This window comes from Leucopleurus acutus (assembly GCF_964270905.1).
Source record: "Leucopleurus acutus genome assembly, chromosome: 7".
NCBI lineage: Eukaryota > Metazoa > Chordata > Mammalia > Artiodactyla > Delphinidae > Leucopleurus > Leucopleurus acutus.
Genome location: NC_139150.1, coordinates 57,101,870 through 57,127,703, shown reverse-complemented (window position 1 = coordinate 57,127,703; position 25,834 = coordinate 57,101,870). Strand labels below are relative to the sequence as shown.

Genomic DNA, 25,834 nt, shown 5'->3' with positions numbered 1-25,834 from the left:
AAACAAGAGAAAGTAGACAGATACATGTTGGTAAATGCCAACTGTCCATATTCACATAGAGACACAGTGTAATCTCTGAGCCCAATATACAGAGAAAGGAGGAAAAAAGCTAGAATTCTATGCACTAATACACAGGGGCCTAGTACCCTCCAGCTTCCAGCAGAGGTAAGGGAGCAGAAGGTTTTTCTTTTTTCCCACAGAATATGGTGGTGTTGATTCCATAAAGTTTTTGTTGAGACAGAAAGGGATAAAAATGAATTTGGAACAGAAAGGGGTAGAGATTCTTTGCCCACTGAATTCTGCTCAAGGTATTTCCCCCCAAAATAAGTTGTGAGCCATGGTATAAAGGAGAAAAGAGACCTCAAAAACAGGGCAACTGAGCACAAGAGGAGAAGGAGGAAAAAAAGAAAAAAAAGACAGCAACTTGCTCCCGGGGACTGGAGAAAATTAAAACAGGAAGGTTGGAATCCATCAGTGTTCCATTAGTCATCTTCTCCTTCATCTTCCTCTCCTCCCTCCCCCTCATCATCATCTTCATCTTCTTCACCTTCATCCACATCCCCTTCTTCATCAATATCTTCCAATCCTTCTTCCTCTTCATCATCATCATCATCATCTTCTCCTTCCCCTTCCTCATCATCCATGTCCAGAACCAAGTAGTACTGTAATGGATTTGGCCAAATATCATCTTTGATGACCTCTCCTAACTCATCTGCACCTGCATCAGAACGATCAGTAAACCAGGTGAAGAAGCTTTCTGGGTCCTCATGCTGTCTCTTCCTGCTGGCTTTATTCTGCGTTTGACTTGAACGTTTTGTCAGATCCTTTCCGGATTTCCATTTGATTTCAGTGGACTTTGAAGATGGATCACCACTCTCATTCAGATGAAATTCTTTGGAGAGAACTTTATTTTCGAAGTAAGGGTTTTCATCAAAATAAAAATCTATTCTGTAACCTGATTTAATATCTTCAAATTCTGTCACTTCGACTCTTGTCAAATAATGCAGCCCCTCTTTGTCCTCCTCCCCAAGCAGTGCAGACACTTGTGGATGGTTAGCAAATGTCGCTCCCCCAAAATTTGGGATTTGGGCGATCAATTCTGACCTCTTCTGAAAAAATGGTTGGCGGAGTTTATTATATTTCTGTTCTACTTTCAGAATCTCCTCACTGGCTTGTTCGTTAAGTCTGTCTATTTCATTTTGTACTTCATCAATATGTTCAACTGCTTCCTGCTGTTCTTTCTGGAGGGGAGGCGGCGGCAGCGGGCACGCTGGCGGCTCTGCTCCCTCACTCAGGCTCCGCGCTCCAGCTCGCGGCTGATCTCCCCAGCCGCTTCCTCCTCCCACTTCCTCCTCATGGCGAGGGCGGGCGGCCGACAAAAGATTTTTCTAAAGTAGCTTGTATAAATACAGATAATGTCACACACTGCTAGTGATATAGTTCCAGTGTCATTTTAATTATATTTTTCCTTAAAAAATAATTCACATTAATAAGCGGATAGGATTGGAGGAGCTCTGTGGCAGCAATGTTTCTCAGTTCTTTTGAACTTTCTCAACTACCATCCATCGCTATCTATCAGCTGACTTCCTTTGGGTAGTCCTTCAATTTTGCCAAAAGGAACAAAAAGGAGCCACCTGAGTTGCAAATAAGTACTTGCTACCCAGTCATTACATTCATTCCCTTTTTCAACTTTACTAAGACCAGCGTTTTGCATCATTCCTCTGTTTTACGTGCCAGAGGTCTTCCGACACAAGCAGGGCACCACAGTAAGATCAGAGACAGACACGAGCCAAGTAGGAGATGGGCTGTGAGGGGGAGGAGGACAGGAGACTCTGTAGACCTGTAGACGGCCGGTGTGTTCTTGAGCAGATCGACTTCAGGGAAAAGTGTGGATTATCCTTGTACATGCTCTTAGGAAGGATATGCGGGAACGTGGGCATCGGTTCAAAAGTGCCTGCCAGTTGATCCTGTAGTTCATGATCCCAGGGGTCTGCTGGTAGCAGCTACAGTTATCAAAAGTGAAGAGCACTCTGACAGCACCTCGGTCAGGAGCAAGGGCTGAAGAGGGCAGTGCCCAGTGCAACATTTACTTCCCAAGGGCAGAGTGGCAGCTGGCTCAGGGAGGGACTGGAGCTGAGAAGCAGGGTGGGCATCCTTCTCAGAGCAGCCTATTCCAAAGTGTATTCTCCCAACTTTCCCATCTCCCCCAGCCTCATTTTTCTATAAAGTTTCCACTGAGACACACAGCACAGACTGTGGCTAAAATTGTTCCCATCTGTGACAGAGGCATATTTACTCAACAGAATAATAACTATTCTGATGCTGGTGTTGCAGCAATCAATGTAGGTCAGAGGACACACAACGAAAAATCTTGTGTGGCCTAACTCAGAAATTCACAATTAGGCCAGTGGAGTTTTAAGATACAGAAATATCTACCGATTTTTAAAACTTTTCTGCTTGCTCTTGGGTTCAAATGTACTAAATGTGAATAACTTTTTTAAATGAAAAGTAATGAAAGAAAAAGAGGAAAAAACGAAGTTCCTCCACTGCATGCTCCATTCACTTTAGGAGGGGTTAATGTATAAGCCCAGCGGGGAGCACCATTTTCTATAAATGCTAAAATTATCTCACCATGCAGTCTGAGAAGAAAAACGCAACAGAAAAAAAAATTTTTTAAGCCCACACTCCTACGAGCAGAGGAGGAAGCGGGAGCGTAAGCGTGACTCCTGCCTTTCTGCCTCTAGCAGGGGCTAGAGGCACCTGCCAACCAAGGACCCAAAGCTGCTGGAGGGTCAGCCGTCAGGACTCTGCATTTTACAACATAAAAGTCAGGTTAAGCATCAGACCAGAAAGAGCCTACCCTCCCCCCTTTCTGGTTGTTCCCCATAGTTCACCCTACACAGCTAGACTTGATTAGAAACAACTTTCAGCACAGCCTCACTGGCTCTTTTGGAACCAGGAAAAGGTGAGAAAAATCCCAGAATAAGAATTTTAGAACTGAAAGGATCGTTTACCTTAGAAATAAGGAAACTGAGGCCTGAAGCAGATGAGCTTGCCCACAATCACACACCCAGGGCTGAGATGCCCCCAAAGGCATCCCTCTCTCCTCTGCCACGCGGCTCAGAGCTCTGTCCTCCGCTGCTCCTGCCCCACTGGTTCCTTTCTCTTCTCTGACGCACCTCGTTTCTTCCAGCCTCAAGGACCTTGAATATACCACTCCCTTAACTTGCATAACTTCCCCCCACCATCCCTACCTTCATCTTGGCTGCACCTCTCTCACGTTTTAGTTCTTAAATGTCATTCCTTCAGGGTCATCCACTCTTGACGCTCCAAATTAGGTTAGTCTCCCTGATGGACATTGTCATGGGACAATTCCTTTTCGTAAATAGTCATTTTTAAATATATCTCTCTTCCTAGACCTAAGAGCTCCAAGAACATTGGAACCAATATGTTCTGGTTCATCCTTATAAGCCCTTACATATAAGCCCTTATAAGTAACGGCTCAGGACCTGGAAGAAGGTAAACACTCACTAAATATTTATAAATAAATTTAATAAATATTTACTACATGTTGGATACTGCTTTGAGGGTAATACACATACTATTCATTATTTACTTAATTTATTCCTCTAAACTCCATGAGATAGGCAATAGTAATATTTCTATTTTATAGATGTAGAAACAGAGGCACAGAGCAGTTCAGGAACTTCACCAAGATCACACAGCTCATAAGTGGAAGAGTCGTGGCCCTGGGTAACATTTATGGTAGTTGCTTCATAAAGGGTCAATGGAGACCTGCATGAGAACTTAGTGCTTGGAAAGATTTTTAAAGAACAAGCTATGAGCATAGTGGGCCCTGATATCGGACACTAGATGAGCATTTTCCAAAAGAATATGTTAACAGACTTTATATTAGTCATCTTTCATGCTCCAGCAGCAACAGTCTCCAAAGCCGCATGAAATGTTTGTTTCTTGCTCATGTTGAATGCTGGCTGTGACGCTGCTGCAGGTCTTTAATCTGGGTCCCAGGCTGGGGCAGCGCCTCTATCTGAACCATGCCGTTTTCACAGATGGGAACGGAGAGATGGTGACACCACGCAGAGGCTCCTAGAGCTTCAGCCAGCAGCAGCACAGGTCATTACGACTTACATTAAATTAAAAGCCCCAGGCTCCTTATTTTCTTCCCCTAAGTTCCCCAGGGCATTAGAAGCAACCAACCACCTCCATTCAACTCCTTATCTTCACTAAAATGTTCTACGGCAGCACATACTTGGTCCCTCAGAGTCTTGTCTCCTCTGGGCACTTGATGGCAGGGATCTAAAGGTGATAATCTGAGTAGCTCTCTGCCCCTGCACACCATGCGCTACCAGTTGAATCCTTTCTACAATTCTTCGTAGCTTTTTAGTCTTCTCTTCATATAATGCTTTTACTCTTTCAATCTTCTCCTGAACAAAAAATCCTCTTAAGGATCTGGACCCAAATTCTCATAGAGGTACGGTGGAGAGACCTCCCTATCCTTCTTTTGAGAGAAGGGATGATGTAGAAGGAACACAAACTGTCCCACAGTTTTACTGTTTAAATGCTACCGCCCTGTCTCACAAAGAACTTAACTTCCATTTGCCTCAGGCACTTTACATGCAGTAACTCATGATTCGTTATGTCTCTGGATGTTAGGTATGATTATCTCATTTTACAGGTAGCAAATATTAGACACCTGCAGATTAAATTCCCTGCCTAAGGTTTCATAGCCAACAGCAGAACCAGGACAAGATCCCTCCTGATGTTCTGCCCTTTGCATAGAAAGGCTCATCTAGGCTTTCTGATGATCTTGAGCTACAGTTAAGACAGAGCCAGAGTACACATCAACTCCTCTCTCCCCTGACATACGCAAATGCATACATCCACACATACTAAATATATATATGTATATATATATATATATATTTTTTTTTTTTTGCGGTACGCAGGCCTCTCGCTGTTGTGGCCTCTTCCGTTGCAGAGCACAGGCTGCTGATGCGCAGGCTCAGCGGCCATGGCTCACAGGCCCAGCCGCTCCGTAAAATGTGGGATCTTCCCGGACCGGGGCACGAACCTGCGTCCCCTGCATCGGCAGGCGGACTCTCAACCACTGCGCCACCAGGGAAGCCCACTAAATATATTTTATATGTGTGTGTTTTATATAAAATACACACATACAAACATATGTACAAAATACCAACTCGGAACTGGGGGAAATGTTCCTGAACTGTCGAGTACATACTGACTGCTGAACTGAGAGAACTCTACTTATTTGATAAATTATTAAATACTGTGCAGCACTTCTTCAGGAAAACAGACAATAGGGAACTTCAGTCAGGTCTCATCCCTGCTTGAGATGGAACCCTAACAATGGCTAGGAATATAAATATTAAATAAGGAAGGAACACTTAATGGTTGGTTCTCTATTTTATCATTTCTCCTAACTCTGACACTTTCCTTTTATTGCACATAACATGATCACTCATTCTGTTGAATAGAATGAATGTTCCCATTGTCAGCTCTCTGTTTTGCTACTGCAAATCCTTGGCAAAATTGCCCGTTTCATTTTTATCCCCTGTAGATCTTCCTGCCCTCAAGGAAGCAGCTTTAAAGCAGTGTGAATTCCAGAGCCAAGCGTGACAACCCAGCAGTCTCAAGATGAAGCGTCAAGTCAGCAGACAAGGCTGCCTGCAGTAGCGGGGCCGACTTTTTCAGGAAAAGGACTGCCCGAAGCCCTGTGGAGGCCCACTGGGTCCCACAGGCAGGAAGCAGTCAGAGCTCTGTCTCTGCGAATGGCTACACAACAAGTACTATCCTTTCCATCATCACCCTCAGAGAGGACTCAAGTGCAAGGCTCTGGAAGACTCAGTGAGGGTGTGCGGAGTCGCTCTAAATGGGATGCCTCTAGTGTCTATCTTGATCACGGTGTCAGTGACAATGCCTGACTGGGTTCTCCTCCTGACTCCTCCTGAATCTCACCTGCTAGGGAGGCTGAAATGAAACTCAGGTGAGCACACACCAGTCCTAATGGAATGTTGGTCTGAGTCCCTCCCTTTGTGCCATTTTAGTGGGCAAGGTTGGAGGGAAACCTTATAACTGGTCCATTCATTCATCGTTTAAACGTTTTCTGGGTATAGACTCTGGCCCCACATGAGGCTCTGATGATACAAAGCTGAAGATCACGGTGGTGTCTGCCCTGGAGGAATCACAGAGTCTCCAGAAGGAGGTCTCAGGAGTGTAACTGTGATGACTCCATCCCCAGAGCCACCTTGATGCCATTCACAGGGCAGTAGGCCAGGCCAAGTGGAAGGCACCCAACGTTTAAACATCATCCCCCAAATACCTCCCACAAAGCCCCTTTAGCCAGCAATTAGCTCTCTGGGTTCCTGCTCTCACGCAGTTTCTAAAGAAGTGTGAGAAACAGGGGATGTTCACCCCGTTTCCTTGAGTTTCTGAAGTAACACATGCCATTCCTTACTAGCCCCTGGCCTACCTTCCACTGTTTGTCCCTCTGAACTCCTCTCCAGGGTTTTAGATACTTGTTTTGCAGATGCTGGAAACACAGAGGATACCTTCCATCAACTCGAAGAGGTCTGTCTTCATACTTCCTCATGCAGAGCAGTTATTCTACTTCCCAGATTTCCCCCTAACCCCTTCAGGCTGTGGACCCATGGGGTGTTCAGTGTTTTTCAACAGCAGCGCCAGGTGTGACTCTGGCATTTATGACTGCCAGCATTTCCAGAGTGGATGGATGCCAGAGACACACTCCTGGAGCACTTTTAGTCAACGGGTTCGTGCCTCCTGTGAGATGTGATGAGTGCCTCTGATCCTTTACAGCTGATCCACCAGGAGGACAAATGCTCAGGCTGCACTCTGCTGTTCCTTGCTTGCAGTGAGTTTGACATGCTGTATGGGGCACAAGTAGGAATGTTTCCCTGAAGTTATTTAAAACCCTACAGGTGCCAAGCTTGCCAAATCATAAATTTAGGAAATTGCATTCTGTTAGACTAAGTCCTTCCCTTAGCACTTTAGTCACCTAGTTATTCTTCAATTTCTTTACTACAAACACTTGGCCCAGGTCCCGAGGTTCATCCCATACCTATGTGTCTCCTCAGTACATAAAAGAGATTAAGGAAAGGAGAGGGAACAATAAAATTTCAGGTTTACTGGCACAGTAAGTGAAGTAATCCCCCTATGCATACACTTTTCTTACAGGAAGCTCACTTACTCAACCTTTCCATTCACCTGCCTGATGAGATCTATACAAATATTTTAAGAGGGTAATTTGGAAGACTTACAAGAGTACAAGTTGTTCAAGCTGCAGCATTAGTCTCTGTTGTTTGCTTTAGGTTTAGCTCATTTACACAAGTGAATAACTAACTGTCTGTTACTTAATCAGATCAATCAAGACTCATTTAAACTACTTGCTAACAGTCCTCTTCTATATACCAGCAGTCTTCAATTGTTTTTGCTTACAATTCCCCCAAAAGAGTTTTGGAAAACTGTACCTTTCCTTGCATATGTTAAAGTTAGCCCTTATAAATTTTATTTTTTAATTTTAAGATTGGAAAAAAGAAAGTAAAGGATACCCTTTTCCAGCATAGAATTCCAGGATATAATTATATGCGTGCTTTAAGTATATTTGTCAAACTTTGGGACTGCAAATGAAGCCACATTTATGTGAAATGTCAGCCATATATATAACCTGACAGACAAAGGTGGTCCTCGTTATCAAACCAATCTGCCAAAACAGATTTAGTTTCTATCAGAAAAAGACTGAATTCATTTTTTAAAATAAAATAAACGTATTAATATGCATCCCCATATCAAGCACCTCATTTCTGAATTCTAATTCTAAGAGGCAATCTTGAGTGTATTAGGGTAAAATATAGGTCCAACGATATAATGATTTAAACGTAACAGGAATTTGTTTCTGGCTCACATAACAGTATTGGGCTGGAAAACAGTTCACTGGGCTAACATTCCTCCACAGTCATTTAGGGACAAAAGCGCTGCCATCTCAACGTTTGGGTTCTGGGGTCTCTCTCTGGGTCAACTCCTTTCCAGAAAACAGTAAGGAGGAGGACAGATGGGGGTATTTAGAAGCCAAGCCTGGGAGTCACCCATCATTTTCCTCCCATACCTTTGGCTGAGCTCCTTCCTGCAAGGGAGGCTGTGACGTGGACTAGCTGTGGCCCAAGGAAGAGAAGACCGTGGATTTCAGTGAGCAGCTAGTAGATAACGTCACAACCTTTGCAATAAATTTATGGCCTAAGCAAAATAATGTGCTATTCTCTTCAGTATTTATTACCTAATCTGTCTTTGCTTTGGTCTCTGAACACTTGCCCTCAGCATCGGCCCCTTTGTTTACCTATCTGAGAGTAATTCATTTATTCTGTAAAGCAAAAGGGGTGGTGAGAAAGGAGAACCAGAAGCTCCTTCCAAGGTTCTCTCTCCTTCACACCAATATGAGGAAACAGCATGTACGAAAGTCCAGGATCTGGAAGTTCATCCTCAAAGAACTATCACTGCATTGTACCTCTGAGACAGTGCTCACATAACCCTAGGGTACATGGACCCCAGTCTGAGAATCACTGATGTATAAAGTATTAGAAAACATAGAGGATCACAGAATTCTAAAGTGCAAAGTACTCGTGCATTTTACAGAGGTGAAAAGTGAGCTAGAGGGAAGATGTCCAAAGTCACTCTTAAAGAGGTTAATGCACATATTCTTTGCTCCAGCAAACTTATTTTTGCCTTTGGTATAAATAGATATTCTAGCTTTCTACTGCATGTTGTGTAGAAAGGAACTAACATAACAGGCCTGTGACTGCTATCCTTTGAGAGTCCTGCTGACAAGGCTGGCCCCTGGAAGGTGTCTGGGAACTTAAATTTCGGGAGAATTCCCTCCATCTCCTGAAAAGAATGGCTCACGGTGCCTAGACTACACAGTACAAACAATATGGTTTATGCTGAACAATTGCTTCCCTTCTGGGATTCTGGAATTGTGATACGTGCTAGGCAGAGGGTGCCTATGTGATCAGTTTCGAGTAAAAACTCTGGGCACCGACTCTCTACCGAGCCTCTCTGGTTGGCAACATTCTACACGTATTGTCATAACTCATTCCAGGGGGAATTAAGGAGCACTGTGTGCCTCCCTGGTGAGAACTCTGGAAGCTTGCAGTTGGTTTCCTCCAGTCTCCACCCCATGTGCCTTTTTTTCCCTTTGCTGAGTTTACTTGGTGTAATCACAGCTGTGAGAATAACTGTATGCTGAGTGTTGTGAGTTTTCCTCGTGAATCACCGAAACTGGGAGTGGTTTGGGGACCGCCAACACACATAGAAATTAGGTTTGACAGACAAGAATACATTGACCTCAGGATACTAAGAACATAGTAAATAATAAAAGAAATTTCAGTACATTTTAAATTTATTTTTTGCATATGGAACGTCTAGAAAAGGGTGAAGGCAATTTATATTCGACTTACTTAAGCTACATACTTTTAAAATGACAGATGAAAATAATTTAAAATACAGATATTGGTTTTAGTTAGCAAGCAAAACAAGGATTCCCTGAAAATTACTACCAAAGACATCAGAAGAGAACCTTCCATATTGAACCATTAAGGAGAAAATGAATATGGAATTCTGAACATTACTAAGAAAAAAATGTGTCCATAATTGAAAGAAAGAGAGAGACAGAGAGACAGAGAGAGAGAGAGAGAGAGAGAGAGAGAGAGAGAGAGAGAGGGAGAGAGGGAGGGAGGGAGGGAGGGAGGGAGGGAAGGTGACTCAGGGTGTCTGTGTTGAAGACAAAGGAGGAAACCAATGAACACTCTCTCTGCCGTAAGCTGGTCCCATACCCCTCCTACTGGGGTCACTAGACAAAATCCATATAAAAGACCAAGGTGTTCAAATAACATTTTCCCTAATTTTATATTGTACTTTTTTTCCTTTGATTTTTTACAAGCAATACAAAGCTTCTTGCAGAAAAGCTCCAAAGTACACAATAGTATGTATAAAATTATTTTTAATCACCCAATATCCTGCCATCCAGAGGCAACCACAATATGGCATTCAAGTCATTTCCCTGTTCATTAAAAAAAATAATAATTGGGAAACATTCTGTATGCATAATTTCTCTTAAATTTCCTCCTCATCAAAGCATGGTTATGAAAAAATTATTAGTGACATGGATTAAACAGGCCTGTTGAAGAACTTTTTTCTTCCTTTAACTGTACTAAACATACTCAGATGTCCCTGAGCCCAAGTATCTACTTGGAACCTGAGAAACCCAAGGCGAGAATGTGCCTACGTGCTGCCATGGCTCAGGATGACATTTGACCAAGATACAGAAATGAACACTGAGTACAGATGCTTTTCTCCCTAGAGTGACTGGTCTGGCTGAAAATGTGGACCACACACTGTGTTGCCTTGATGAGCTGACTTCTCATACAGCTGGGGTCCAGGGCACAGCGATGAGAGACTCAGGAGTCGTGATGCCGTTTAAAGGTGTTCCTGTGAGTCACAGAGCATCGTTTTCTCCATTTGGTACTTTTGCACCACATCACATTCCAGAAGCAGTACAGGCAGCACAGTGGTTGGGATTAAGCTGAGTGGCTGAACACACTCAAATAACCAAACTCCTCTTAGCCTCGGTTTTATCAAATATAAAATGGAAACAATGATATCAACCTCAAAGAGTTATTGCAGGATCACCTAGATAATGCCTGGCACAGAGCAGCCAAAATGAAAAAGAATATTCAACACAAGAACATTGGTATATCTTGCTAACACTAAAATACAGTAAGCTACCCTGTTTCATGTTTACTATTTTTTAGCGCACGCACAGGGGGTGGGGGTGAGGACAGCTTTTAATTACCTCCAAAGCAATGCAGATCAAACCCACAAAGACTAATCCAAGAGTTGAGCTATGCAACCAACATGTTGAATTCACCAGATTGTAGGTGTTCCACTCTGAATGATAACAACCTGTCTTCCTACAGCATGTGTGACAATATGAGCTTCAACAACAGGTCCATTCTCAATGTCTGTCACCTCAGTTTCCACATCTGTTTTCAAAAACATATATCACCCAGACAGAACTTTGATGAATGAGTGATAGTTGCACCAAAACTCAAAATGTTCAGCTGCTTTGATGTGCTGCCAGAAGGCAGGGGTCAGGCTGAGAGATACAAAGTGGATTCCCCAGGAAACAAGCCTCTGGCCTGTGCTGTGCGGCAGGATTAACTGCTCGACTTCTGAGAGTCCCATTAAAATGCCTCCATGCTACGAGAGTTGACCCCAGGATGTACCAAAACCATTAACTCAATGCACCTTGGAAAGATTTTGATTCCAATCACAATTTGTCAGGCTATAATAGGATATATGTTAGGCTCAATTACAAAAGAAAAGAGAAATTCCAGGATAGGGAAAGTACACTAGTCCAAAGAAGTAGTTTGGGACTTCCCTGGTGGCACAGTGGTTAAGAATCCGCCTGCCAATGCAGGGGACACGGGTTCAAGCCCTGGTCCGGGAAGATCCCACATGCCGCAGAGCAACTAAGCCCGTGTGCCACAACTACTGAGCCTGCACTCTAGAGCCTGCAAGCCACACTACTGAAGCCCACGTGCCACAACTACTGAAGCCCGTGCGCCTAGAGCCCGTGCTCCGCAACAAGAGAAGCCACCGCAATGAGAAGCCCGCGCACCGCAACAAAGAGTAGCCCCCGCTCACCACACCTAGAGAAAGGCTGCGCGAAGCGACGAAGACCCAACGCAGCCAAAAATAAATAAATAAATGAATGAATGAAATAAAAAGAAGTAGCTTTAACCACACATTAGGGCAACAAACAAATCTTAAAATAACTGAACACAAAGTCCCAAAGTTTCAGGGAAAAATGACAGGTGACATTTTATCTGAGGAAAAAATCCATGGATATTAGACTCCAGCAGGAGCTCAGGCTATTGTGTCCCCATCCTGGAGCTGATGCTGACTATCCCCATCTAGGATGAGAACCAACTTAAACAAGATTTGGGGGGTGGGGTGCCCACACAACTGTCTCCTTCCTACTGAACTGCAGTTTTCACAGTGAGCCTTCATTATTATTGCTGGTGTAGTTCTGTGTCTAGATTCCCAGCCTACCCTAAAAAATTCAGTATATGCTAAGTTTCAAAAGTCTAATATGCCAGACATTAATGAATTTTAGGGCAAACAGCAAGGGCTTTAGTGTGATACAGATCAATTTAATCCCAGCTCAACCACTTCCCACATGTATATCTTAAATGAATAGTCATATATCTCAATTTCCTTAAAACCATCTGCATTTCCAGTAAAAATGGGCTGGAATAATGCTTAGCATAAAATGTTACAAAAGCAAGAACTTTGGGCTTTTGTCGTTGCTGTTTTTACTGTTTTTCATTTCAGTAGGGTGCCCACAACAGGCATGGCAAAGAGGGAACTGAAATCCTAAACACATTCAGAACTGTTGAGGACCACAAGGGTGAGGCACATGATGGCAGTGGCACAGCACCCAGTGCGGGGCACACACATGGTAGATGTCGGTTCCATCCCACAGGCTGTGTTGCTGACTGCACATTTCCATGAGTGAGGACAAGTGAGGGTTGACTTATTTTAAGAATACTAACAAGACAAATCACTGCCCCCAAGAGTTAATTTATCCCCCAAATAAAAAACTTTCAAAAAGACTAAATAAAATATCTAAGAGAAAGGTTATCTCTTTAATTTCTCCAGCAGCTAGCTTATCCATCCCGATAAGTCAGGTCAAACCAACTGAACAGGTCAGCTGAATCTTTTACTAAAGTATTAAAAAATTCAGCATACACAGAAAGAATTACAACTAACTTCCTACGTGCAAAGAGCTAAGCTCTGGGATCTATTTTGGGGGACACTGACAAGGCACCTGAATGTAGAGTTGTTCGGCTGACCATCTGCTCAGTCCATATCACGCTCACCCATCAGAGCTGGGGTGCTTTCCTCCAGGGTGCTTGAGGAGAAAATTGTTTCATATCCCTTCCTTTGCTCAAGAAAGGGGGGATTCTGTTGACCACCTCATATATAAAAAGGAAGGAGACCATCATTCTCAAGGATGCAAATCACCCATTCACCATATATGGTAGAAGATTTTGTCAGAGGTTCTAAGACCTCTGTAAACTCCCAAATTCATGAGAAGCAATAGAGCACATACGTCTCCATGTAGAACATAACATGTGTTCTGACATACAGAGGCGACAAGGTTGTGTCTACATGTCGACACTAGATGGTCAGCTAGGCTCACTCACCAATGCCTTAGACAACAGCCACAGAAGTCTCGGCAAAACTACTAACTACAATGATCTGGCCTTTTAAGGTTATTCTCAAATAAATAAAATTACAAAGGGTGGACAGGTGAAATGTTAATATTGAGTTTAATACAGTGCCTGGCATGCTTCAAAAGAACCAGAATTGTTTTATAATATAAAGGTTATAATCGCTTATATGTGGAACCTAAAAAAAATGATACAAATGAACTTAGTTACAAAACAGAAACAGACTCACAGACTTAGAGAACAAACTTATGGTTACCAGGAGGAAAGGGTGGTGGAGGGTGGGTGGTGGGTAGGGATAGACTGGGAGTGTGGGATTGACATGTACACACTGCTGTATTTAAAATAAGATGCCTTTCCATAAAAAAGAAAAAAAGAAAATAGAGATAAAAAGAAATGTATAAAAGCATTTTTAAAAACCAATAAACCTCAAAAAAGATTACTGCGGACTTTTCCAAGACTTGCTCACAAGCATAAAAATAAAGTGGTCAAAGCTTAATTGTACATAACTTTCCCTAACCAAAGTTTTCATTCTGGTCAAGTTTCAAGAACAGTGGATATAAAAATTGCTTATGCATTAAAAGATTCAGATGTTAGGAAATAAACGCAACAATGACATCTTTCTCCGCTCTTAAAAAGTGAGCTGCACTGCAATCTTTTCATTTGAAGGCAAGATTAGTTTGCAGTTCTGCAGATAGTAAATTCCTATCTAGAGCTGTCTCTTTTAGAAGCTGTCAGTGTTAAAATGCTGTTTCTGGTTAACAAAACCCATGTGCCCACATCACGGTGAGTTAGAGTTCTGAGACACCTGCCACTAGTGGAATTTATTTAGATGATAGATTTACGTCTCTATGCACCTCTCTGAGGCTTTTAGCTGTCTCTGGCATATCAACTGTTTGTCAAAGCCTTCCAACACATCTGACACGAGGCAAGAGTGAACTGGAGGTTGACGGGCCCTGCAAGGCTAATGGCACTGTGTGAGAATATTTTTACACTTAATTTAAGCATACTTCCCCCACTCTCTTGCAACCTATTTCTCCCAAGGACTTAAATAACCCAGACATCATCTAATACTACTGCACACATTTAAAGTCCTCTGAAATGGAAAACGGAAAAAAATGAATACCAGATAATATACCTGAACTGTGAAGATGGTTTTCATGGAAAATCCTGCAAACATTTAACTTCTGCATGTCAGTGTTTGTTTTCAGCCTTTGGGAAGATCAGAAAGCTACCTGACTCCAAGGTGAATATAACTTAGTAGGAAAGAGCATGGGAGTTGGGTCAGAAGGCCAGGTTTAACATACCTCTTCAGTTGTAATCTATAAAACATAACCATTTTAAACCTCTGATTTCTCATCTATTAAATAAAAGTTGACCTCATCACTTCATGACAGTTAACTATCGAAACTTATTCAGTGCCAGCCATTGTGCAAATGTAACAAATATCTCATTTAACCCTCAATGAGATAAATATTATGATGAAGCAGGAGAAACTAAAATTAATACCTTTCTCAGGACTGATTTTGGCAGTAAGATTTCAGTTATGGAAGTAGCAACCTGAGATCAGAACTTTCTGAATGGAGGGAGATTTATGTGAAAAGCCTTTAGAGCAGAAGGCGTGGACATCTTTATGTGGCCTGGGATGAGGGCCGTCATGGACTCCAGTTCTCACTTCTCCAAACACTCCCCTTTCTACTGTCACCCACATTCTTTCCTTTCACTTCCTCTCTTCCCAGTTTTTTTCACCACATTTCCCCTCTCCCCATACCACTGAGTTCTCATTAGCATCCATAGTCAATCTAGTAACATTAAAAATATGGTTTTACAACCCAATCCAAAAATGGGCAGAAGACCTAAACAGACATTTCTCCAAAGAAGACATACAGATGGCCAAGAAGCACATGAAAAGCTGCTCAACATCATTAATTATCAGAGAAATGCAAATCAAAACTATAATGAGGTATCACCTCACACCAGTTAGAATGGGCATCATCAGAAAACCTACAAACAACAAACGCTGGAGACGGTGTGGAGAAAAGGGAACCCACTTGCACTGTTGGTGGGAGTGTAAATTGATACAGCCACTATGGAGAACAGTATGGAGGTTCCTTAAAAAACTAAAAATAGAATTACCATATGATCCAGCCATCCCACTACTGGGCATATACCAAGAGAAAACCATAATTCAAAGACACATGCACCCCAATGTTCATTTCAGCACTATTTACAATAGCCAGGTCATGGAAGCAACCTAAATGCCCATCGACAGACGAATGGATAAAGAAGTTGTGGTACATATATACAATGGAATATTACTCAGCCATAAAAAGGAACGAAATTGAGTCATTTGTTGAGACGTGGATGGACCCAGAGACTGTCATACAGAGTGAAGTAAGTCAGAAAGAGAAAAACAAATATTGTATATTAACGCATGTATGTGGAACCTAGAAAAATGGTACAGATGAACCGGTTTGCAGGGCAGATGTTGAGACACAGATGTAGAGAACAGACGTGTGGACACCATGGGGGGAAAACCTCGGTGGGGTGGGGATGGTGGTGTGCTGAATTGGGCGATTGGGATGGACATGTACACACTGATGTGTATAAAATTGATGACTAGTAAGAACCTGCAGTATAAAAAAACAAACAAAACAACTAATACTAAACTTTCTTTGGGTTATTTGTATGGAAATATGTTAATATAAATGTTTCAGACAGTACATGAAATTTCTAAAAATCTTATATGTTCTGGTATAATGTTATAAGTCATAATTCTAGTTATTTTAAAATGTATATCTCAGAAATAACTAAATTTCCTTGTCAATTGCATTATTATGAACTTTCATCAAATCTTTAACCGTGGTCATTTTTAAGTCTTTTGTCATTTACAGACAGTTCTGGGTGTACTTTGATGCTTTTGCAAAAATGTTCCTATAAAAGGGTTTCGGGGCTTCCCTGGTGGCGCAGTGGTTGAGAATCTGCCTGCCAATGCAGGGAACACGGGTTCGAGCCCTGGTCTGGGAGGATCCCACATGCCGTGGAGCGACTAGGCCCGTGAGCCACAGCTACTGAGCCTGCGCGTCTGGAGCCTCTGCTCCGCAAACAAGAGAGGCCGCGATAGTGAGAGGCCTGCGCACCGCGATGAAGAGTGGCCCACGTTTGCCGCAACTAGAGAAAGCCCTTGCACAGAAACGAAGACCCAACACAGCAAAAACTATATAAATAAATAAATAAATAGGGTTTCATCTTCAAGGAATTCATGGAGAAGACTCTGACAAGTACAGGTTTCTGGTAACTGACTATACTGCTGAATTGAATGAATAAGCATTTTCAGAACTCTAATGGAAAACTGATGAATTCATAAAAGTGCTAACAAAAGATCAAGACAAAAAAATTAATAACATGGGACTGAGTGAACTGATGAGGATGATTATAATTTTTGTGACTTTGTTTGAATAAAAAAAAAATCCCAGAAGGACTCAGAGGCAAAAAATATACAAATCAATTTTCACTGCAAAGTAAAGGTGCTGTTACAGTGGAGGATTACTGGACTGAATGTCAATATTATGACATAGTATGAGTGTGTTTCGTGTTTGGTAATTGCAATCGTTGTTGCTTATGTTGTGGTCATCCATTTACAATGCTTGGTGTCAGTTTGTTTATCTCTTGTAAAAATAAAATACAGTGTGTGTGTGTGTGTGTGTGTGTGTGAAAAATATATATGGTTTTATACTTAACGTTTTAATTGCGATGTAATTAACATGTAATAAAAGTCACCCTTTAATGTGTATACTTCCACAAATTTCGACAAAAGAATACAGTCACACAACCTCCACCACAAGTAAGATATACAACAGTTCCACCAGCACAAAAAATTCCCTTGTTCCCTCTGCAGTCAGCCTCTCCACCCGGCATGGTCCCTGGCACTAATCTGGATTCTGCCCTCAAAGGTTTATTTCTCACGAGAGTACAATATGAATGGAATTATGCAGTATGGAGCCTTTTGAGTCAGGCTTCTTTTAGCATGATGCATTTAAAAGTCATTCATGTTGATGGTATCAGTAGCTTGTTCCTACTGAGAAGTATTACACTGTATGGACGTACCATGGTTTGTTAATTCAGTCACCAGCTGAAAAACGTTGGGTTGGAGGCGGAGGGATGGACTGGGAGTTTGGGGTTCATAGATGCAAACTATTACATTTAGAGTGGATAAACAAGGTCCCACTGAATAAGCACAGGGAATCATATCCAATCTCCTGGGATAAACCATAAAGGAAAAGAATACAGAAAAGAATGTATATATGTGTATAACTGAGTCACTTTGCTGTACAGCAGAAATTAACACAACATTGTAAATCAACTATACTTAATAAAAAAATAAATAGAAAAAGAAAAACACTGGGTTGTTTCCAGATTTGGGTGATTATGAACAAGCCACTATAACTCTTACAAATTTTTGTGTGAGCATAAATTTTCATTCCTGAGATAAATTCCTAGGAGTGGGATTGCTGGATGGTATGGTAAATTGTACGTGTACCTTAATATGAAACTACCAGACTCTTTCCAACATGGCTGTACCATTCTGCGTTCCCACCAGCAATGAAGAAGGGTTCCAGCTGCTACATATCACCATTGGTATTGTCAGTTTCATTGATTTTTAACTATTCCATAGATATGTAGCGGCACCACATTGTGGTTTTACTTGCTTTACCTAATGAATAATGTCATCAAGCATTCTGTCCTCTGGTGAAGGGTAAGATCAAATTTTTGCACAGTTTTAATAGAGTTCTTTTACACATGCTATAAACCATATACATTGCTGCTACTTTTGTTTTACCTCCCTTTTAACCGTTTCTGCAGAACCACATTTCCTTGCAATAAAATGACAGCTATAAATGTGATAAGATTACATAGAACTAAAGGCACATATTGTACCAATGTCAATTTCTGGTTTTGATATTGTACTATAGTTATATAACATGTAACCAATAAGGGAAACTGGGTGAAGGGCACACAAGAATCTCTCTACTACCTTCACAACTTCCAGCGAATCTGTAATTATTTAAAAATCAAGAGGTTTTTTTAAAAAATTAAACATTTGTGAACTTTATTGATACTTAATTATTTGTAATATTTTATATATGAGAAAATGTTCCAAGCGATAAAAGTAAACTTTAAAACAAACTCAATATTATTTATTAATTTACATTATTAATTAATTTATATATTATTGCTTTATTTTCATATCATTGTTACTGTAATGGTATTACTAGGGTAGTGTACTTATAATCACAACAATAAGAAGGAACATTTATTGAGCACTTACTATGGCCAGGCACTGGGTGAAGTCTCTAGATGCCTTATCTTATTTGATACTCACAACAACAAAAGAAAGTACTATTATTGTGATTCTAATTTTACAAATTGTTACTGAGAATGCAAAGAGTGAGCAAAGAGCTTCAGATAGAAACTGGGGGGACATAAACATTCAAGAGTTAGACAAAGGAAGAGGAACCTGCAAAGAAACCTGAGACCAAGAGGCCAAAGAGAGAGAAGGGATATCAAGGACAGCTGTCATGAAAATCAAGGACAGACTTCCAAAGAGGATGACATATTCTCAAGTAATTGGTATGTGGCAGAGCTGAGACATGAACCCAAGTTATCAGGCCCCAACACCCATATGCTTTATTATTGCATTCAGATGCTTTTACACTTGCAGCAAGTGACACACCTGAGGACCACTTAGCACCACCTTTATGCGGTTCAGGTGATTAAGTTCTATTCAAAAAAAAACCAAACTTTAAAAATGCAGCCTGAAAAATTTCTGAGAGTGACATAAGCAAAGGTGTGTGAAGCGTCATGAATGCTGGTAGGTTCATAATAAGACCAAAGGAAAGGAAAAACATGACTACCCTTAAGACAGGGTTGATATTTTTATAAAACAGATTTTTGTATATGTGTCTGAGTATCATACATATATAGTATGCTACTGAACCACTCTCTTAATTATAACACAGTATGATAAAGCTATATCCTTCCAAGCTGTTTCCTCCATAGAAAAGAGTCAGGAATCATTACTCCAATATGTTAAACATGACCATTTCTGTGGAATGGCATGAAGCTAGAGATGATTTCATTTTGTATTTTATATACTTCAGTTTAAAAAAAAATTTTATGGCAGGCATTGCTTTTATAACTAAAATAACAGGTCTTTGAAAATAAAATTTTAAAATAAGGAACAAGAACCTTATAGGATCTATATATTAAAATTCTAACTTTAAATAAACAAGTCAAAGTTCAATAGTACAGTTTAGCCTTATCTGCTGTGGCGATGCCCTGCGCCTCATACATCTCAGGCTGATAACCTGAACTCTGAGCTTGGCCTGTCATTTTCTTGGAACGTCCCTGAGAGAAATAGCATGTGATTAAGATGAACGCATCACGCTTGCTTGTTTGCTTTCCCCAGTGCAGGTGGGCTGTCACCCTCTGCACACACAGCAAGCTGAGGTTAAAAGGCTGTCATGTCTTATCTATGCAGACTGTACATTGCAATGGTGCCATAGCTGCGGGGCAGGGCCACCGAATCAGTGTGTGGCGAAGAGCACAGAAACAGTAATACTGTCACAGACAGGAAAGGGAGACTCAACAGTTCTAAGGCTATCACTAAGATAAAGGGAATTTTGAAATTAAATGGTGATTGCCCCTGTCAAAATGAGAAGGCTGAAAATGCGCATATATTAGCTGCTGGGCCTGCCAGGAAAAGCAGTGATTTTCCTGTTGCTGGCTTCTTCATTTTCTAATTATGAAAAGGGATTCTTAGAGAAACGGTACCTGAGAATTAGAAGTATTTAAATTTGATTGTTGTTTCTAAAAACATTTGGGCCACTGATCTCCCCCTTAGTTCTAAGTTGACCTGCCAACTAAAATGTTCTGTAATGCTATATTATTATTTGAAAAATGTTTATAAATTGCTTTGAGAAACATAAGAAAAGGATAATACCAGAGGATAATTTTCTCTGGACAGCCTCTTCCTTGAGAAATTTTACAGCAAATTTCTGCAGCAGTATGAGTTTATACCTTTTATTGTGTATTATAAAAGAAGTAATAATAAAAATAAAATAACTCAATTCTTTAAAGAAAAAAAATCCAAGACGTGGTATTTGAAACAGTACATATTATGAAGAATGTTTCATTATTATGAATGTTTCATTATTCATAAGATATTTCATTTTGTTGTAAGCTATGAATAATTTGAAATTTTATGTTAACAATATACCATTTAAAATACTTCGTTTTTTGAAGATGCTTACTATTATTTATAAAATGATATCAAACTAATTTCATAATATCTGAAAAAACGTTTTCTTTTGATATTTTAACCTATTTGTTAGAAATTATCTACACTAGATAAATACCCTGACATTAGGAGACAGAAATGCTTATTATACCTCTCTGTAAAGAAATGCCTTAGAAGAATGCTTTAATCTAGCCCTTCCTGTCTGCCTTCCAAAACAACCAAAAACCCAAATGACATTCTTGGAAGATCTGTATCTAAATTCTTCCAGAATATAAACCTCACAAGAGGGATGACCCTGTCCACCTAATGCCACTTGTCACCAGGCACCAAACACTATGATCACCTCCATAAGTCTTTACTGAATAAAAAGATTGATAAATGAAAGAAATGCTCTTTATTCCACAAGTTTCCTCAAAACCTTTAAAATGACAAGTTGGAATCCCCAAATGAACTAATGAAAGATGATTTTATGACATTTCAGGTATATGTTTTGTGGTAGAAATTACTCTAAGTAGATCCCCACAATTGTAAAGAAAGCTGTCACTCATTCAGTGCCCCCGCATCAACAGCTGTCAAATATAAAGCTGTGACATCATTACAGCCGGGAAAAGACAACTGAATAGATCTGTGGATCATGATTTGTTTTTTGGTTTTTTTTTTTTTTAAGTACAGTGGCTGACTTATTACATTTCACACCACTTAAGAGTTTTTAGAATTAAATATGGGTCAACAACCACTAAACACATCAACAAGTGACACTCGTTGACATAAATCATACCAAATGGCCAGCATATTATAAGCTGCTATGACACTACCACTGCTTTCATAAATAAAAAATGAGAATTAAACTTTCATAGTTAAATATTTCACCAGACTAGATTGCAAATTTTGACACAGCCAATTTATCATTGTAAAAATCAGACGAGGCTCAGTCGGCTCTGGTCAGACAGCTCATTAGTCTATTAAAATTATACCTTTGCCAGGATGTCATGATTCTTTTACTGAAAAATATTTGCCATTTAGTGAAAAGATTTCACAATTTTTTTGCTTTGTCCAAAGAAAATAAGTGTTTAAAATTGATGAATTTTAAAAATCAATTATGAACAGATGGCTCTAAGAAAAAAATCTTGTAAGTTTTAATTAACCTTAAGCACTATTCCTATAATGAAAAGTGGTCGATTTGACTATTTTTTCCATTTATTTAAAGTAAAATATTTTGTTACTAAAGAAAGGTGGAATGCATTTTATATTCTGAACAGGAAAAAAAAAATCTACGATTTAAAATTTGATCCTAAAGGCAGTTTTATCTCAAAAACTATTAGTGAAAAGATGCTTTTAAACTAAAATTCAACTGAAATTAAAAGGAAAGGCCATTCTGAAATGAACACATCCTCATGAGTCTGTGCAAACCCTCGTGCTTCTTACTGCAAATCCCCTTTCCCCTGCGGCCACTCATCCTGGCAATGATATCCCCACGTAGGCTGTGTTTTTACTGGTTGCAGGACACATTTATCTTTCATGAGAACCTTGGACTTTCCTTCTTGTTCATTTTTCTGCAAATCCAACTATTCCATTTCTATAGGTTTAGTTTCCATTTTCAATGTTCTTCATTTCCTTTGCTCTGAGAGAAGACAGAAATCAAACTCCCAAGGCTACCACTGTTTTACCTGATTATTACACTTCAGAAAGAGTACAGAGAGGCAGACACAATATTATCACAAACCCAATTCACATCCATACAAAGCACAGTGGCTCACTGTTCCTGAATTTCTGACCAGTAATAGTTACTGAACTTCATATGCTTCTAGTCCTAACAACCTAAGAGCAGCTGGTAAATAGCTACATGCCCATGAGGAGTAGAATTCTGGCACATGTTTCCCCTGTGCTACACCCAGCTGGACTACAAGGACCTCAAATTAAGTATATCCAGGTGTGCTTCCCCCTCAACCCTGTCCCCTTCCAGCGATGACGAGCCCTGTGCATGGCATGACCAGTCCCCCAGCTGCTTATGCCAGAACCCCAGCTCCCTCCACACCTAGTCCAAGCCAACCCCGCCTATGATCAGTTCACTTATCTCCATCCCAGGTTCACGCCAAAATCATCTTTCACATGATTACTGAAACTGGCCTCTCTGGCTCCAGTCCTACCCTCCTGAATACATTCTCCCCACCAGAAGCACAACACCCTTCTGAAACACAAATCTGATCATATTATTCCACTGCTTAATGGGCATTAAAGGTTCTTCCACCTGTATGGGATAAAGTACAAAGTCCTCTAGAATGGCACTGTCCAGTAGAAATAAAATGCAAGTCACATGTGCAATTTTTAATTTTTTAGGAGACACCTGTGCCACAGGTGAGGAAGGGGAGAAGAGGGAGTTACTGTTCAATGAGTACAGAGCTTCTGTTTGGAAAGATAAAAAAGTTCTGGAGGTAGAGGGGCATGATGGTTGCACAACAATGTGAATATACTTAATGCCACTGTACACCATGGAATTGCACACCTAAAAAATAACTAAAATGATACATTTTATGTTAAGTATACGTAATCGCAATAAAAAAAGACATGTGAAATTGATTTTAATAATACATCAGTACGTCTTAACAAATCCAAAATATTATCATTTTGACATGTAACCAATATAAAAATTATTAATGAGATAGTTCACATTCTTTTTTTTTTCATAGTAAGTCTTTGAAATCTGCTGTGTATTTATACTTACAATATATCTCAATTTGGACGCTCAATTTTCAAGGGTGTTTGAAATGTAAAATGTGGACCTACCAAAACCACAGTTACTTCATGTGTTTATGCTGCTTCCATTTTTTAACTTAGCTTGCTGAAATTAAATAAAATCCTAAGTTCAGCTCTTCAGTAACACTAACCACATCCCAAGTGCTCCGTAGCCGTCAGTGGCCAGAGGCTACCGTACGGGACAGCACAGTGCTACATCATCTGAGGCTTCCCCTTCTCAAGACTCATCTCCCCCTCCTCACACCTCATGCTCCAGCTCTGCTGAAATTTCATTTCCTAGACCTTATGGCTCCCTCCCACTTCCAGGACACCGAGCATCCTGTTCCTTGTCCTGGCTGCTCCTCCAGTGCCCCCTTCTCACCCTTCAGGTCTCAGATGAGGCATTATTAGGCACTGCTTCTTCCAGGAAGCTTTTCTACACCCCTTTACTGCCCTCATACCCCAAATTGAGTAAGATCCTTCACTGCATTCCGGATTTTTACTACAGCAGAACTTTTCATGCTGCTTTGTAGTTGCTTATCTAATTTTCAATAACTTCCATTATTCTGTAATATCTATAAAAGCAGAAATGACACACATCTATCACCTAACCACACAGCAAGTCCTAAAGAAATATTTATTGAGCAAATGGATGAACAAATGAGATAGCACAAAGAACCTACTCTCTCCTTATAAATATTTATCCACTCCAATCCTAATTGGCCAAAAGGCAGTTTACAGAGATTTATGCGGCAAGGGGTTGCGTCATTCGCCGATGATGCATTGCATCATTGCATCATGTCATCCTCACAACCACCCTGGTTTACAGATGAGGTTCTGAAAGGTTAAGCTGCATGGCCAAGGTTGCTTAAGTGGTGGACGCAGGACTCCAACAGTCTTAGTCCAGAGCCTGCACACTCAATCTCAATGTAGCAGAGGCTTAGAATTCATGACCCAAAGGGCAATACAGATGAATGCACAGAACCCTTGATATCTAAATCAATAAATACAAACTGGGCTGGTACCTGTATCTATGAGCTCATCTTAGAAAATGACATCACTAAATTGTGGGAACATGCCTAAAATATACCACACTGACTTACATTAAATTAATTATAAGTATGAAAAGATTGTCACTTTATATATAACCTTTTTGTTGATTTTTATTTTTTACTTTTTTTTTTTTTTTGCGGTACGCGGGCCTCTCACTGTTGTGGCCTCACCCGTTGCAGAGCACAGGCTCCGGACGCGCAGGCTCAGCGGCCATGGCTCACGGGCCCAAACGCTCCACGGCATGTGGGATCTTCCCGGACCGGGGCACGAACCCGTGTCCCCTGCATCAGCAGGCGGACTCTCAACCACTGCGCCACCAGGGAAGCCCTTTTGGTTGATTTTTAAAAGCCGCTTCCAAGGGGATAAATAATTTATACTAAAATATTAGAAAAATAAGTAATTATGGACCCACTGTTTTATAATAATGACTGTACCTTTCAAAAACTATAACCTCTCTGCTGTCAATCACTGTTGACCAAGCAAAACCCTATGGATTGTTTACAGCCATCTAGCAGCTGTCTCGGTTTGGCAAGCATTTGTTGGTATTGACTCAGTCGATGTTGGAATGAAAGGGGTGACCCCATCTCTGGAACCCTGACCCCAACTCATTCAATTAAAAGATTCATCAGTAATCACTACTCACACAGACAAGATCAGAAAAAAATGGACCATTCAGCAATGTAAGCTAAAAAAAAGAGATGACTCTCGCACTATACTCTTTAATCATGAATTATCTGAAGTTCTACTTATCTATTTAATAATGTTTTTAAAATTAGTCCTCAGGAAAAATGAGTTCAAAAAGAAAAAATTTAAAGGCTCCAATCAATTTCCTTTCGCCTCACAGTTTTCTTTCGTCAGATAAAGAAAAATCCATAGTAACAAGATGATATTTCATGCATTTACACATTTTCTCCTATAGACATCTACAGCCTTCAGAAAGTATATTATTTGTAGTCATGCCCATCTGACATTTTCCATTTTACTCAAAAGATTTTATGGTTTGGTATTACAGCAATATACAAATTTGACAGCTTGCAATAGGATCTAGTCCCTGTAGCAAATCATTCTGACAGTTAAGTACTATACAGCTACTAATGTACTTTTTTTTTTTTACACCACACTCATTTAAAAATCTTACAAAGTTGGGGACATGTGTATGTTGAAATCCTGAAGAATGTTCTTAATGATATAATAAATTTTATACTGAGCATATTAAATAATAGGACCCTACACACCACACCACGATTCTGTCATTTGTGGTGTCACTTATTCCCCCTTCAGTAGTTCACTATTACAAGCAAATTTTCCCTCAACTGCATTTAAACAATAAACTTGCTCATCATTGTCAATGTTTATTATTTTCTTAGAATTCCTCTTTGTCTTTAAAAATAACTGAAGACGTGAA

At 40.4% G+C, this 25,834-nt stretch overlaps 2 protein-coding genes across 5 annotated transcripts in view; both read right to left on the bottom strand.

Moving 5' to 3' along the window:
• KDM4C (lysine demethylase 4C) overlaps window positions 1–25,834 on the bottom strand; it is a 395,353-nt gene that overhangs the window by 101,690 nt on the left and 267,829 nt on the right. The gene's annotated exons all lie outside the window — the stretch shown is intronic.
• On the bottom strand, window positions 232–4,360 carry LOC309964576 (protein SET-like; the record flags this gene model as incomplete). Its single annotated transcript, XM_082843705.1, has 2 exons — window positions 232–1,388; window positions 4,271–4,360. The coding sequence occupies 2 exons, from the start codon at window positions 4,358–4,360 to the stop codon at window positions 483–485; spliced, it is 996 nt and encodes a 331-aa protein (XP_082699831.1). The 3' UTR covers window positions 232–482.